We start from the raw sequence: 14,059 nt of genomic DNA on the forward strand, positions 1-14,059 counted from the left end.
AATTTGGTTTGTTAATACTAATAACGGTATGAAATTTCCAATGTAAAGTCCGTGAGTGTACATGTTTCGATGCACTCTGTTTATTTCGAGTACAAGGTGCATTGATTTTATCATGTCCTCAAATTCTCGATCTTGAAATAGTTTTGAGTATTTGTGTTGCGATTTCCGATAGATACATTATACATTGCTGACTAACTAGAGTAACTAGGTGTAAGGAATTCAATCGATCGATCAAATAATGCAGCAATGTATCAAAAATAACACGCAATGCAAGGTTATGTGTTGAAGATGCGTTTCGATTTTCGAATGACCTTGCTCGCTACCTAATTCTATACTGTACTTTAGTCTGTAGATTGGCTCAGGATCGATTCGTTCATAATCATTGACATATATATCTAAGGAAGGGCCTTACGGGCACTAAGAATGGCGCTAGTTCAGAGGGCCTACCGCGAACCACGTTCGACGTGTTGCCTCCCTGTCACACTTACGTATGAATTCACAAGTGCGACAGAGAGGCAACACGTCGAACGTGGTTCGCGGTAGGCCCTCAGTGGTGTCACTCTCCAATTTGAGCCAATCGTGCAGTCTAACGCAACTAGTTGCGACCAATCGCGCGCGTGGTGTGAACTCATCAACCAATCGCGTTGTGGCGTTAGACGGCACGATTGGCTCGAAATCGTGTGCGTGACACCGCTGTACTGGCCCCATTCTTATTGTCCGTAAGGCCCGTTCTTAGATATATATGTCAATGTCCATAATTCTATTTAGTCACCTTTTTAACTTGTCAGTATTACCAAAATGTCCACTGATTCGTCAACATTCATACATCGTCACTTTCCTAGAGTCAGGCCAAACTAAGTTGGCAGCGATTTGAGATTTCTGTAGAATGACCCCAGTAGGTAAATGGTTGGATAGATGGCACAAAAAAAAACAAAAAGTAAGTTTAAATTTGGTGTATTTTCATAAACATCCGCATCACTTGGGACCAAAGAAAGACTTAGGTTACAAAGTGACCAATTACATTTAAGTAACTTTTACTACAAATGACTACCTAAGTGGTTTAAGGTCAAAATAACTTAGTGCTTTTTTAAACAATATGTGAATGTTTCACAGTCTCGAGTATAAAGTAAGCTTAATAATATTACAATCAACCAAACATCACATTAGCTGTCCAACTGTGAAACGCACTTATTTATTCTTTGGTTGTATTTACAACTAGTAACCTTAAAGCCTTACCACGAGATTGACACTGACATATTCGCTAGCGTGTACGTATACGCTAACTTACTTTCTATGCATCTCGCTCGTACTGGAATGTTAGTGCAAGCGAGTGTCACACTTGTGGTAAGGCCATAGTTATGTACTTTTCGAGCTCACTTAGCAAAACCTATTCAGAAACAGAAGTAACACAGTGTGTTTTTGTTATAGAATTTAAGATTATGTTATTTCTGTTTCAACATATTACACAAAAAAACTGGGTATAGTATTAAAATCAAATAAGGATAATTTTTTTTTAACTCATTAGTGTTTATCGACTCCGCTATCCTTTTCTAACGATCATAGGCTCAATAATTTAAAATTCCCACCGACCGGCTGGAGTGGGGTCGCGCCGGAGCGCATTTTCAATGTGTCAATACATCGTAATATATGTATGGCAGAAGCGATGGAGTCCGTCCGGACCGTCCGCGTCCGTTCGGAGCCATCCGCATCCGCGAGGAGCCGACCGGCTTGCGGACGTAGAAATGTAAAATGCGCTCCACTCCGCCCGTTCGGGTGGAATCGTACTATAAGGGTCCGTCATATCTAATGTTTACAATTATATTAGAAAAGTATAGGTGACATATGTCAAAGAATTAGGTATTTAGCTTTCAATCACAGATCTCAACCTTTTTAAGACACTCAAAATAATATAAATGCGAATCTTTCACTTCAGTGCAATTTACTAAAATACAGTCACATTAGTTGCCATTTATATTTCTGTAAATACTTATTCCGAATATTATCTATAAGCAGCTAAAGCATCACTTTAATTTCTTCGACGGGTTCAGTCTTCGTAAGATATCGCCGTAAAAGCCAAAATAATTATTAATATCTAATTTAAGTATTATATACACATTCATTGATAATTTGTAATTACAATTAGCTTCCATAAATTTTATCCTTATATTTTTAATGATCCAGAAATCAGAATTTGATTGATAAAAATAGCTAGGTAATGCCTTAATTTGTCTATATTTCCGTTGTGTAACGAATTCATTAAGGTATATTCGTGTAAATTCGAAAATAGGATACTCTCGAAAATTCTAATCATTCACATCCCGTTGCAATAAGAGTACCTATTCGAAATTAAACGCGACTTTTTAAGTATTTTTTCTTTCGTAATTACCCGAATAGACCTACCACAAATTGAATATGTATTTTCGTTAAACAATGGAATATTTATATTGCAGAAGAATAAGGCCTTAACTGACAAATCAGAAAAAACATATCTACTGTTGTGTTACATATAATACATTGTAAGTATGTACTAACTTCGATGTAATGAAATATATATTATGTATTAATTTATGAGAATTTACTTTCCATTTTGTGACACCACATCAGCACCATCTGATTTGTACATAAACAACAATCTGGCAGTGGGAATTACATGAAGTACTAAATTTTATAAATAATGATTTAGATGTTTATATTTTAAAGTTACATTGAATCTCACAACACATTACATGTATCATGCGAATATATAAATAGTTAATTACATAGAATACAACTGTCGTATAGAAATAAACGATTTCTTGCCTTAGCACCAGACTGAGGATGAAAAAAAGTAGGTAGGTATCAAAACATAATGTTACTATCATCAGAGACGACAATTAATAGGGACTGGTAATCTCTATAGAAAGTTGCGTTCCGAATTGGTGTATATTTATCTCGACAAAATGTATAGGATTAACCAGGACGAAAATTTGTACACAGATTATCAGTATTAATCACTTATATCTTTGCTATCACTTTAAGCCCGTCACAGACGGAGTGATAATAGTACATTACGATACAAGTGCGAAAAATAGGAAATTCGAAACGAGTGGCAATAAATTAAAACACGAACGAAGGGAGTATCGTACAACGTTTTACAGTACATATGGCTCTTTAAATGTTCGACACAGTAACGTAATATGCTAATTTTCGCACTAGTGCTATAAAGTAGCACCATATGTACTGTAAATAACTATTATAGTAAAGCTAAGCAGCACACACGACAATGATAGCTAAATATATATCGCTAACTGTCTAGCACCTAAATTGTGAGAGAAACGAAATATATCGAATTATATACCGAGCTATATAGTTATATATGGTAAGGTATCTTAAGATGTCTTGCTATAAGATATGTAAGATACCAAAATACATATTATAGCTTCGTGTGTGGACTTATGGTACGTAAAATATATCGTAAGTTGCCTTGCTATATATCTTTTGGTATATTATCGCTCGTCTGTGACGGACTTTATACTTTTTTCAACAAACACACAACTAAATTTATATCTTTAACTCGCAAACGTTACTTATAGTCTTTATAAAAATACAATTAAACCATTTATTGTATGTACGACTTTAAGACACTTCATGTTAAAAATCACAAACGCGAAAGAAAATGTACAAAATTACAATTAAATTATTTACAGAGATCTCTTAAACTATCCTATTTTCGTATGAATTTTACTGCCCTTTTAAAATGCGTAAAAATCGTCAGGAAACAGTAAAAACCCATACAAATCTTAACCGAAATATATTAAGACGTTTATACATTTTAATGATAATAATTATCTATTCGTCAAAATGCTTTTCCATTATCAAAATATGAACACTGAGTTTAAATACGCTATATTACATTAAAATAATGTCAAATATGGATGATATTACAAAAATATTCCGTTAAATCTAATAACATAAACTCAAGTATAGTTTCTAGATACCAAAATTACGTACCTATATAGAAATAAATAATGCAGCCCTTTTCGCACAGGACATTACAATAACCAATTCTTCCACAAATTGATATAACTATCTATTGACAAATTAACATTTGTGTTGTTAATTTACACATATCACGTTTTGTAACATAATATCGGCTGTAGCATATCAAAATTCAAACTATTCCATTATGTAACGAAAGTAATTTTTGTTACACAGTGTTATTAGGTAATATGCAGAAATTATTAATAATTTTGGTACCTAGAGATTATAGTTATGTCGAATTGTCTGAGTGTCGATTTACTTACTATCAGACTAGATGTATTTGTTTCTTAGCTGCCACTTGTTTTCTTACTTATGTATTATGTATATGCTAAAAGTCAATCACGTCGTTCACGACATTTTGCAAAGATACAGTCGCGCTTCATCGTCCATTCCATTGCGTAACTAAATTAATTAATATAAATTGAATATTCGTATTTGTAACACAATGGTTGTTTATTTTTATTTATTAAGGGTCTTTAAATGTATGATATTTTTTTTGGATTTATACAGCACTGCCTGTGGCCTTTTAAATAAAACTGCTGAAGCTATACAAAACGATAGCAGTTTTCCTTAAACCTATTTCTTAGCTACCGGCTCTTTGCCAATTGATTTTCTATTTTCAAACTTCTGCTGCAAACTCGCCACGTTTGACGGTTTAGACGTCAGCTTACTAGCGTTAGGTTTTATATTTGAGTCTGTTCTTTGTAGTCCCGTAGGCTTTGGGACCACTTTGGGTTTGTTTTTATTAATGTTGTCTGCTATGGCAGCTACGTTAGAGTCTACTTTGGAATTTGTACGGTTTATTTGAGGTTTATTTATATTAGTGACCGGTTTTAGTGTAGGTTTGATTGTTGGCTTTTTATCGGCGGTCGGAGCGGGTCGTAAAGGCGGCCTGTTGTCATTTGGTTTAGCTGTGATGCTAGGTTTCGCAGCTACTTTTGGAGTATCATTTATTTTATTGTTGTTAATAACATCAGGTGCTTTTACCGTTTTGTCAGCGACGGCACAGCTCGAGACCACATCTGGACTGTTCGTTATTTTCGGATTTATTTTATTTGTAGTTTTAGGCGACTGTGGGACTGTTTTAAAAGTCTTTAAATTAGGGGGAGTCACTTGTCTTGAGAATTGTGGTATTTTTGAGTTCGCTTTTGGAGATGCCGGGGCTTTCTCCTCCTGCTTATTTTCTACTTTATCTTTGTTCATATACGTAGGTACATTAACTGCTGATGGATGTAAGTATCCACTGCTAGTCGTAGAAGCTACGCTTTTTCCACCAGAATTACTGTACACGCTTTCCGGCGCTGTGTTCATGTACGTGCTATCTCTGTCACCTTCATTTTCCTTCGCCCTCCCTTTCTTTTTTCTTAAAGTCGACGCGGAATATATAGAATCAAAATTTCTGTTTTGAATTTCGTCAACGATCTCTCCTAGGAGACCCATGCTTTCTGTACTACCAGAATTGGAAGGGATGGGTTTGGGAGTATTATATCCCACTGGTGGTGCTTGGGGTATTGTTTTTATAGGCGGGGGCACTCCAGGGAGAGGTTTTGAATGTTTCTCAGGGCTTTCTTCAATGATAGCGTAAATATTATCGCCTGATTCTTCATCGATATGAGCGAGGGGTGCTTGCTTTTCTTCAATACAATCCACATAGTCTGTTTGTTTAAGATCTATCGGTTTAGGGTTCTGGTAGACTGGAGTTTCTTCTATAGGAGCTGGAGGGGGCGGTGCAGTAGGCCTACCTACTCCTGAAATAGGTCGCGGGGCACCTGAGGGTTGCCTCATAGAGCCGAAGGTTTGTAAAGGCGTTTTGGGAACGACGGGAGCCGCTCTCATACTTTGAGTCCTGTTCACGAACGCTTTAGGATCTTCGGCGTCTTCCGAGTCTGAAACGACCGGCACTGTAGCTACTGGGAGTTCTATTCCTTTTTGTAATATAGGATTCGATATCTGTAGATTCCTTAGCGCAACTTTATCAACAGCTTTGGGTACTTTTATCTGATGGATAGGATTTTTTGGGAGCGAGTGGCTTCTTTCAACTGGACTGCGCTCCTTCTCCTTAGGCTTGTCCTGTTTTAAGAAGGAGGCTATCCTGTTTAAAGATATACCTTCTTTAACCTTCTTAGGTTCTTCGGGCAGGGGCTTCTGAGGGACTGTACTCGCGTGCATGCTTAAAGGTCTTTTTGGTAATTCCGGTGATACAATTGGAACATTCGGGGCCGCTCGAACGGGACCTAGGGTCTTCGAGCCGAGCGGGGATATCAACTCCTTCGCCGTACAAGTGGAAGCTTCGAGTATAGGACTGGATATGACCGGCCGCGGCGGCGGGGTCGCCATGACGGGGGTGCTATCCTCTTTCTCCGCATTCATAAGCGCTTTGATCCTCTGAACGGAGCTGTTAGTTCTTTTAATAGACGGACTGGTCTTCGGACTGTTCGGGACGACCGGTAAAGGCGGCGCGCTGCGGAGGACAGGTTTCAAAACGCCCTGGTTGACTAAATTGTTACTGTTGCTACCACTTCTATGTACAGGTGTGATTTTCGCGCTTTTAACGGGTTCCTTAGGTTGTTCTTTTTCCTCTTCTTTTTCGATAGGGGCGAGGGAGAAGCCCTTAAAGTTGCCGAAGAAGTTGACGGTGGGGTTGAGGGGCGGCGGGCTGGTGCCGGCGAGCAGGCTGGAGCTCATGTCGTCCGGGCGCGCGGCGGGCGGCGGCGGCGCGAAGTTGGCCGCCAGCTTGTGCGCGCCCAGCGAGATGCGGTGCTGCAGGCTGCTCTTCGGGGACTGGACCCTAAGGGGATAAACATGGTTAATGAAATAAAGTGGCGGTTGGATTTTAAAATGGATCCTGTTGTCTGAAATATATAGGATCGAGATAATATATGTTCCTAAAATAAATATTCGGCTTTAAAATTTATTTTTTTCTACTCGTCGACTGTAATGTTTGAATTAAGACTTCGTAAAGCAAAACTATAATTGCTTACTTTTCATGTATGGGCTCCCAACTCAACTATAATATTCTTTACGACATGCTGTAGTCAACTATAAAAAATTTGACCATTCACGTGCCGCCGCGCTTCCATAGAAGTCTAAACGGGCGCGGGGCGCGGGGCGGGAGTCGCGCGATTATGTCTACAATTTTGTCTACTGAGATACTTACCAATTTTCATTAATTATTTAGGTTTTATAGTAAAAAAGTATTATTTTAGATGACTCGTAGAAAAATTATTGTATACAATAGTGATATAATTAAGCTTTTCAATCTCGTATCGTACCTTACGACTGAAAAGCTCTCTATTATATCACGATTGTACTAATAAGTAGGACTCGTAAATTCTTTCAATTATTCTAATGCGATTGACGCTTGACTTAAAAAGAAAATGAATGTTTTTTACATAATACTTTTTGCAAGATAATATTTTCCCACATCCAACCTAACTAAAATATTGTTTATAACGTGACACCCATATTACCTACATTATATGATTCAATAAGACTGATTTTCGATGAACATTAAAGTCTTTAAATTATTCCTCAATTTACACTTATTAGCATATTACATTTCTAGATATCAAAACTACCACTGGTTCTAACCGTACATCACAGCGCCCAGAACTACCAACGCAAAAAACTCGGCAGGACTTATTCCAGAAATTACAGATTGCCTCCTTATGACAGTAAATCTTTATTTTCATGCAATTTTAAGTTACATTTTGAATAGTCAGTTATTACCACATGCATACACGAAATAATATAAATGGCAAATCATTAGTAGTTATCAAAGAGAATTGATTGTAATGAAGAGGTAAAATCTAAAATAAAAGTGCCCCTTTGTTTGTGCTCCTAAGTTTGATATCCAAAACAGATGGCGTTGTCAAACGTCAAGTTTTGACAATCAGAGTTACCGCAAAATTTATAGAGCTGTACAGCGCCATCTCGTTTACCTGTCAAATTCGAAACACGAAATTGTCTTAGATTTTCCACATTACTCGATCAATGCATCTTTGGTAGTTATAAAGAAAAATATATGTGTACAGTAGTTACTTGTTATTGAAAATGTGTTAATATTATGTTACTAATTAGAAACAAATACATAAAATTCAACCTAAAAGCATGCAAATTGTTAGTAAATGAAAACATTTTGTGAAACAACTCACCAAAGTGCAGAAAAACTAAACCACCAACTAAAGATATATTAAATGATACCAGTTTTTTTATGTTAAATTTGTCTGCCAAAACATTCAAAAGAATTTACAATATTATGTATGCTAGTATGTAGTTGCTATTTTAATTGTAAAACTCCTATGGCACTCGAACATATTAAAATTACTTTAAACGGGTTTCATTGGACGTTTATATACTTGCAATATTAAAGCTAGTTTGTGGTTTTTAAATAGTGATTATTAAAAAAAACTGGTAACATTTTTAGGAAGAAGGAAAAGAAGAAAGAGAAATGTTATAAAATTTTAATAGAAAAATATCTACACTTAAAAATATGTACAATGAATTGAGAATAGGGAATATTACGTGAAACCTTACGTAGGGGGCAAACCTTGCGTAGCACAGACTGTAAACAAACCGCCTTGATGCATCAATGTCATATTTATTCGTAACAAAGAAAACTTGTCAAATAACCGTTACTCTATGGTTTACTTAGAGCATTTAGCCAACCGGGGGCGTCTTTAACAGCTTACCCCTCTGTCGAAAACCACGGCCAATGGTCATATACATTGTATGGACTGACGTTTATAATTACGTTACGTACAAATAGCCGAGCATTTGACGTGCACTTCCCCCGCAAAAATCATAGACAAGTGGTCTCCGGTTGGTTAAATGCTCTAAGATGATTTACGGTTTGTGCTAGCGCTGCCTCTGGCGGCAGAACATTGTAGTATTACTCCCTATTCCGTTATGTTAAATTTTATCTTTATCTACATTGATAAAATAATAGTTGTAATACAATGAGAAAAACCCTTAGTGTAAAGACAACGTTATCGCACTATAAGTTGAGGTCTCGCATACAACGTCCATCCAGCATATTTTTAGTTTGTGTTCTTTTTAGGGTTCCGTGCCAAAAAGGTACAAAAGGAACCCTTATGGTGCGACTCTGTCCGTCCGTCAGTCTGTCTGTCTGTCTGTCTGTCTCATCGCTAAATATGTCGAGAACCACTTAAGCTATCGATTTGAAATTTGGAATAGGTATGAACAACGCTAACGCAGACACATAGTTTTTTTTTTTCATACTACCGTTAACTGTGTGCGTCTCAACTTAAATTGCAGTAACTATGTATTGTCTTACAAGCTAAATCGGACGACAATTAAAAACCAAAATCCCACAAAACATGCACGGTCTCTAAGATATCGGGAACAGAACTATATACCAGTATTGGTCGAAACGTTAAACAATTGACCAATAACCATTCCAAATTGAACCTTAAACTGTAACCGTCCGTTACGGTTTACAGTTCGATTTGTAATGGTTAACTTTCAATTGCAATTAACGTTCAGCCAATATTGCTATATACCCGCAACATGAGAAATAACACATTTGAACTTAAATTTATTAAGGTCATTGTATTATTTACCATTAAAATAAAATTATAATGAGCTTTTTTTTAAATACCGTAAAACCACCAATTATAGCCGGTCAAACAAGTTTGTCAGTGAAAAAAGGCGCGATTTTTTCCCTCCGGCCGTTCTGGTAACTAAGTTTCGCAACCAGTTGTTGAAAAATAAGAAATAATCTTGTTACGCAACTAGTTGCCCAAAAAGAAAATTTATTCCTGAACCACAACTACCGTAGATGACAGTGGAGTTTAGCAACCAGTTGTCGAAAAGGAATTAAATATCTTTGTTTACAACTGGTCACCAAATAAGACTTTCTCATTTCGCAGCTATATATTATTGATAAAAAAGCGGCCAAGTGCGAGTCGGACTCGCGCATGAAGGGTTCCGTACCATTTAAGACGTATTAAAAAAAATCTACTTACTAGATCTTGTTCAACATTTTACCACTTTGGACACACATTTTACTTTGGAAGTGTCTCTCGCGCAAACTATTCAGTTTAGAAAAAAATGATATTAGGAACCTAAATATCATTTTTGAAGACCTATCCATAGATACCCCACACGTATGGGTTTGATGAAAAAAATTTTTTTTTAATTTTATGACGTATTAAAAAAAAACTATTCACTAGATCTCGTTCAAACCAATTTTCGGTGGAAGTTTGCATGGTAATGTATATCATATATTTTTTTTTAATTTTTCATTCTGTTATTTTAGAAGTTACAGTGGGGGGGGGGGGACACATTTTTTCACTTTGGAAGTGTCTCTCGCGCAAACTATTCAGTTTAGAAAAAAAATATATTAGAAACCTCAATATCATTTTTAAAGACCTATCCATAGATACCCCACACGTATGGGTTTGATGAAAAAAGATTTTTTGAGTTTCAGTTCTAAGTATGGGGATGGGGAACCCCCAAAAAATTTTTTTTTTCTATTTTTGGGTGAACATCTTAATGCGGTTCATAGAATACATCCACTTACTAAGTTTGAACAGTATAGCTCTTATAGTTTCGGAAAAAAGTGGCTGTGACATAATCGGACAGACAGACGGATATGACGAATCTATAAGGGTTCCGTTTTTTGCCATTTGGCTACGGAACCCTAAAAAATAACATGTTTGACTTATTGCTTTAAGAAGTGAGTTGTCATTGTCGCTTCGTATAATAGTAATTGAAATTGAACAAAACAGAGCAAAAGTCGAGCTTCGAAACATCAAAGAAACTCTTGCAGACGCCAGAGATCGAAGGGGAGCGTATATTTCCATGCTTCAGTATCTTGAATGCTTCCGAACAGTCTTCAGACCGGTACCCAACATACTGAGGATAAATTTCTTGTGCAAGCTCAATTTTTTTATTTGACCATGATTTTATTCTTGCAAATTCTTATTCAAATAATGATTTTATTCTTGAATTCCCAACACTGTATGTAAGTACTTTTATATGTACGTTTGTTTTTGAAGCCTTGGAAACTAGCCACATTTTCTCTAACTGTCTGAGCTCTATTCTTCGTTGGTAACTGGATATCAAACAGGAATAGATATTCTTTTTGGGCAACTAGTGGCCTAACACGATGATATATTCTTTTTTGACAACTGGTTACGAAACTTGGTTGCCAAAACGGCCGGAGGGGATTTTTTTTATGGGACGATAATCGCTCGCGCCTACATTTTTAAATTTGCCGGTTTTTTAACAGACTATATATGTTTTTTTGCAGCGATCTTGACGTCTTTTCATTAAAACCCACTTTTGAAAAATAATTCACATCAAATATGTAACAATTATGATTCATATATGATTATTTATATTTGTTTGCTTTCATAAGCAATATAAACTATTTTTTTAGCGGTTTTGCAATCATTTTCAATAAAAAGACACTTCAGGATTGTTTACCTTTTTTCTAATGCTAAAAAACGAACTAGAGACAAAGGTATGATCAAAAACGAATTCAAATGTCTTCGTTTATTTTCAATAACTCAGTTCTGAGGCAAAATATTTTCATTCATAGTAGAATAAAACTCTGTCAAAATCATATGGGCATTGAACACAGGACCATAGTTGTACGCTCACAGACTTTAAATTGTTCACTCGTCTAAGGTTCAAGCTCATTTGGTTGCTAATACTAACGGTATGAAATGTCCAATGTAAAGTGAACCCTAAATAACTCAACAATTAAAATCCGCGACTTCTGAAAATATCGATACGAAAAATGTGCCAAAAATAAGTATACACTACACCTTAATATATGGGCAATAAAGTTGTGTATACATATTTTTGGCACTTTTTTCGTATCGATGTTTTCAGACGTGACCGTACTATTGAGCTATAGTCGAGTGGTTTTAAGGTACGTAAATGTCTGCAGTACATGTACAGTCGCCATCAGATATATCGGAGCGGCCGAGATGCTCAAAATATCTAAACACGAGCTCTAACGCCTTGACAACAGAAGCGTGTTCAGATATTTGTGGGCACCTTGGCCGCTCAGATGCATCTGATGGCGATCCGAAACTATTGTTTTCAAACACACTGGCATTTAGCTTCACTCCCATTCCTAAAGCGCTATTTAGTAACTTTACGTAGCTTAGACCTCTGGTTCACAAGCTCATTGGTTGTAGAAGCGAGACCAGTGTTTATTATCTCCGGTTTAGGTTTATTTTCGCCTGGCAACTTCGGTTTCACATTAGGCTTAGGACTAACACCAGGCTTCGGGCTTAAATTAGATTTTAGAATTATAGTTTTTTGAGCAGTTATTGGTGAATCTAAATTCTTAACAATCTCTACTTTAGGTTTACTTATGTCATTAATCTTTGCGTGATTTGCGTTAGATTTTAAACCTTTATCGGATACAATTTTCCTTGTAAAATCAACTTTAGGTTTAATTTTGACATCTAACTTTGCAACAGCATTAGAATCAGCAATAACAATATCTTCTTTATTTATTTTGCGGTTAAATTTTCCTATCTCTTTATTTTTCTTGTCATCGGCAGTAATTTTTTGGACATTTGAAGCTATTACCGTCCTATCTGCATTTATAACACTAGATATATTCGCATAATGCGGCGTATCAACTAACTTATATTTAGAGCCACTGGCCTCTTCTACAACCAATTTGTTGACAGTATTTTTAGTATCATTTTTCAACCATTTACTGAACGTTGTGAAGTTAGGGAGGGCCATGGAGGGTTTGGTGTGTACGTACGATTTGCGCGGCTTCTTCCACCAGAGCAGGACGTTGTGGCGGGAGTAATACACGAGGAACAGGACCAGGAGGATCCCCGGGATGATGCCGAGGAAGATCACGTACATCACCACCATGAAGTTTCTTTGGACTGTGGAGAAAATAATAATGTAAATGTAAATTAATAATTTATTGTTAGTCATAACGGTAATGAGAATGTGTAATAGTACATCACGATACAAGTGCGAAAAATAGGAAATTCGAAACGAGTGGCGAATTACTTATTCGCACATGTATCGTACAACGTTTTACAGTACATATGGCCCTTTAAATGTTCGACACAGTAACGTAATATGCTAATTTTCGCACTAGTGCGGTAATGTAGCACCATATGTACTGTAATAGTACATTACTATAGAGGACGCGAAACGAAGGCCAAGTAGATATAGACAGCCGAGCGAGCGAGCGTATCGCACCTGATATGTAGTATTTCCGGACCTAATTTGAAGTAAGTCATGTCAACATTTCATTACAAGTTCGAGAAAAATAATATTATATTAACAATAGCAGGTATTTTGTGGTATTATTACTGCTTTTCTAGTTATTCAAAAAATATTTTTTAGATAGACTGATGTATTGGTGCCTTTTTGAAGTTCTACTATAGATTTTTATGGCAATGAATAAACTTTGATAGATGAAAAGACTGACAACAACTAACTGCAATTCGTGTAATCTTCCTAAAAGTTTTCTGATTTTTGCCTAGTGATATAAAATATGAAATCTCGTTAATCTGACGCCATATAAATTGACATTTAATTTATGTATAATGCCATTTTGCGCGGAGATTAGCAGTATTTGTAATATTATTCCTCCTTGAAGCTTTTCCGGTTACATTTAAAATGAAACGGACGTCTTTATTATAGAGAAATGCCTTATCACCTAACCTAATAGTAAAGCTAACCACATTTACGAGAAAAATAAATAAAAACGAACCAGTAGGATCAGTAGCAGGGCCAGAGTCGTACGAACCACCCGGGCCGGGGAGCGCGCACAGCGGCGGCGCGAAGCCGGCCTCGCAGTGGCAGTTCCCTGCAAACATATTGCGATTATATTCAACTGGGTCACTTAAACACTTAGGGCACACCTATATTTGTATTGGGCTCCCAACCAAAATATTCATTTCGAAACGGTTTAGTTAACTATAATGAAATTGACCAATCACAGCTCGCCGCGGTCAAGATGATGAAATAAAACGATAGCTCAAATTAATTATTTATTTTAGGTTGTATAGTAGAAACAATT

The 14,059-nt window shown here is 36.4% G+C and overlaps 1 protein-coding gene across 3 annotated transcripts in view; it reads right to left on the minus strand.

Moving 5' to 3' along the window:
- Positions 1-4,543: 4,543 nt before the first annotated feature.
- Positions 4,544-14,059, minus strand: part of LOC133529636 (uncharacterized) — a 109,106-nt gene continuing 99,590 nt past the window's right edge. For all 3 annotated transcript variants that reach the window (XM_061867393.1, XM_061867392.1, XM_061867394.1), the window contains 3 exons: positions 13,751-13,846; positions 12,779-12,908; positions 4,544-6,808 (listed from right to left, as the gene is read on the minus strand). In XM_061867393.1, coding sequence (XP_061723377.1) covers positions 4,597-6,808; positions 12,779-12,908; positions 13,751-13,846 — 2,438 coding nt within the window. In that variant the 3' untranslated portion in view covers positions 4,544-4,596. The remainder of the gene's footprint in view (positions 6,809-12,778; positions 12,909-13,750; positions 13,847-14,059) is intronic.

Source organism: Cydia pomonella, chromosome 21 (assembly GCF_033807575.1).
Source record: "Cydia pomonella isolate Wapato2018A chromosome 21, ilCydPomo1, whole genome shotgun sequence".
NCBI lineage: Eukaryota > Metazoa > Arthropoda > Insecta > Lepidoptera > Tortricidae > Cydia > Cydia pomonella.